Below are 3,144 nucleotides of genomic sequence, written 5' to 3'. Positions count from 1 at the left end.
TTTTGAATTGTTTTTCTCTGTTAAGCAGAGTTAAAGATTTACATAGAATCCTGTCGTTCTCCTATTTTTCACTAACATTGTGCTTCGAATTAACAGAAAATAGCAGTAATTACACAATTTATTACCGTAGAACTCATTTGATACGCATCAAGCAGTTCGTGGTAACGAATCAAACACATCGTGGTAACGAACTGTAGTAAGGAGCGACCCGGCTCAATACTAATCAAAACTCTAAAGAATTGGATTTTGACACCAATAGCTACATCAAAGGAATGGCATTTTAATGCTGATTTTAAACATATAAGTTTCATCAAGTTTAGTCTTACCCATCAAAAGTTACGAGCCTGAGAAAATTTGCCTTATTTTACAAAATAGGGAGAAACACCGCCTAAAAGTCATAGAATCTTAACTAAAATCACACCATCAGATTCAGCGCATCAGAGAACCGTATTCTAGAAGTTTCAAGCTCCTATCTACAAAAATGTGGAATTTTGTATTTTTTGCCAGAAGTCAGATCAGGGATGCGTGTTCATTTGTTTTTTTTTTTTTTTTTTTTTTCATTTTCCCAGGGGTGATCGTATCGACCCAGTGGTCCTAGAACCTTGTGAGAGGGCTCATTCTAACGAAAACTAAAAGTTCTAGTGCCCTTATTAAGTGTCCAAAAAATTTGAAGGGCACCTAGGCCCCCTTCCATGCTAATTATTTTCCCAAAGTCAACGAATCAAAATTCTGAGATAGCCATTTTATTCAACGTAGTTGAAAAACCTTATAAATATTTCTCTGGGGACGATTTACTCCCCCACAGTCCCCGTGGGAGGGGCTACAAGTTACAAACTTTGACCAGTGCTTACATATAGTAATGGTTATTGGGAAGTGTACAGACATTTTCAGGGGGATTTGAAAATTCCATAAAGGGAGCTCAGGATTTTCTTGCATTATTAAAAAAAAACAATGAAAAAATAAATGTGAAAAGTTTAACCGTATAACTATGTCTTTGGGGACGACTTACTCCCCCACAGTCCCCGTGGGAGGGGCTACTAGTTAAAAACTTTGACCAGTGCTTACATATAGTAATGCTTATTGGGGAGTGTAAAGAGGTTTTCAGGGGGATTTTTTGGTTGGGGGAGGAATTGACAAGAGGGGGATATGTTATGGGAGCTTTCCATCGAGGAATTTGTCATGGGGGAAGAAAATTTCCATGAAGGGAGCGCAAGATTTTCTTGCATTATTTTTAAAAAAAAAAACAATGAAAAACTAAATATGAAAAGTTTTTTTCAACTGGAAGTAAGGAGCAGTATTAAAACTTAAAACGAACAGAAATTATTACACATATGAGGGGCTCACCTCTTCCTAATACCTTGCTCTTTACGCTAAAGTATTTTTAGTGATTTCAACTATTTATTCTACGGCTTTTGTGATTCAGGGGTCATTCTTAATGAATTGGGACAAAATTTAATCTTTAGTGTAAAGAGCAAGGTACTGACGAGGGGGTGAGCCCCTCATATATGTAATAAAAACATGAGATTACAAAAGTTCGTTACGTAAGCTAATTAATAAGTTACGTTTATCTTTTACTAATAAAACATTCGTAAAAAAAAAGTTCTAGTTGCCTTTTTAAGTAGCCAAAAAGTCGCAGGGCACCTAGGCTTCCTCCACTCTTCCTTTTTTTCTCAAAATCATTCGATCAAAACTATGAGAAAGCCATTTAGCAAATTTCGTGTTAATTATTCCTCTGCAGAGAGCCAAAATCAAAACATGCATTGATTCAAAAACGTTCAGAAATTAAAAAAAAAAACAAGTTTTTTTAGCTGAAAGTAAGGAACGACATTGAAACTTAAAACGAACAGAAATTACTTCGTATATGAAAGGAGCTGCTTCCTCATCAACGCCCCGCTCTTTACGCTAAAGTTTTTTACTGTTTTAAAAAGCAGAGTTGAGACAAAGAGTCATACTTTAGCGTAAAGAGTGGGGCGTTGATGAGGAAGCAGCCCCTTTCATATACGAAGTAATTTCTGTTCGTTTTAAGTTTTAATGTCGCTCCTTACTTTCAGCTAAAAAAAATTGTTTTTTTTTATTTAATAAATAGTAGGTTTAATGACGTGCCTGCAAGAAGAAGATCTCAAATCTGGCATTTAGCCGAAAGATTTGTGTTCGAATCTTGATTTTGGAATAACTGATCACAGGGGCGGATCTAGAGCAAAATCTTGGGGAGGCCCAATAGGCCAAGGACGCCAATGAGAAAAATCTTGCGGAGGAGGGGGGGGGCAATGTGACAAATGTGCCAATAATTGACCAAGTTGGAAAACTTATTCTAAAAAAAAGAGTACAAAAAGAAAAAAGGGAAAAGAGGGCTCAAGAAAAATTTTTGGGGCGAGGGGGACCCCCACTGCTACTATAAGTATAACTAAGCTTAGTTGTAAATGAAAGGTATCCACAAGAATTTTTTTTTAGGAGAGAGGTGGGAGAGTAGATAGTTGGAGCAAGTCTGCAAAAATTTTGCAATTGCAGGATTAGGGTTTGATGAATTTATCAAAAATGCACATTTTTTTAATAATACCAAGAGTGTTGTTTTTACACGTGTTCTTTTTTCAAAAGGGAAATACTAATTCAAATTTTTACCACATCTGCAGATGTCAACGTTTGGCATTGTAGCATCTTCAGGTTTTCTTATGAACTTGTTTAAATTTTCTAGGATATTTGCGATGACGTTCTCAATTATGAAGTTTTGGTCGAAAGACCCGTCTATAATTATGTTGCAAGTGACGGAACCATGCCTTTCACGAAAGCTGATCCTGAGCAGAAAGTTGTTGTTACTAGAAAATGGCTTTGAAAAGAATGTTTTTGAAAAGTATTTCATAAGAGACTATTCTTGAGGGAGGTCCCTTAAAAATTGTGCAAATTTGTTTCTCTTATAGAGTCGAAAATTGGTATAGCATATACCAAATATAAATAATCTATTAAGTAAGGTTTAGGAGGTTTTCTTTTTTTAGCCTAAACACTAATAGCCTAAGCTTTGGTTATTAGCCTAAACTAATAACCAAATATAAATAATCTATTAAGCGAGGTTTAGGAGGTTTTCTTTTTTTAGCCTAAACACTAGAATTTTTTATAACATTATATAAATACAACAGAATATATTACTCA

At 35.2% G+C, this 3,144-nt stretch overlaps 1 protein-coding gene across 1 annotated transcript in view; it reads left to right on the top strand.

Moving 5' to 3' along the window:
• Positions 1 to 3,144, top strand: part of LOC136027060 (beta-alanyl-bioamine nonribosomal peptide synthetase ebony-like) — a gene marked incomplete in the record, with an annotated part of 131,305 nt that extends 128,161 nt beyond the window's left edge. Inside the window, 1 exon segment of the mRNA XM_065703988.1 lies at positions 2,693 to 3,144. Within this exon segment, the coding sequence (XP_065560060.1) occupies positions 2,693 to 2,830 (138 nt within the window).

Source organism: Artemia franciscana, chromosome 5 (assembly GCF_032884065.1).
Source record: "Artemia franciscana chromosome 5, ASM3288406v1, whole genome shotgun sequence".
Taxonomy (NCBI): Eukaryota; Metazoa; Arthropoda; class Branchiopoda; order Anostraca; family Artemiidae; genus Artemia; species Artemia franciscana.
Note: the sequence above shows the minus strand (reverse complement) of the source record. Positions and strands in the feature narration are given on the sequence as shown.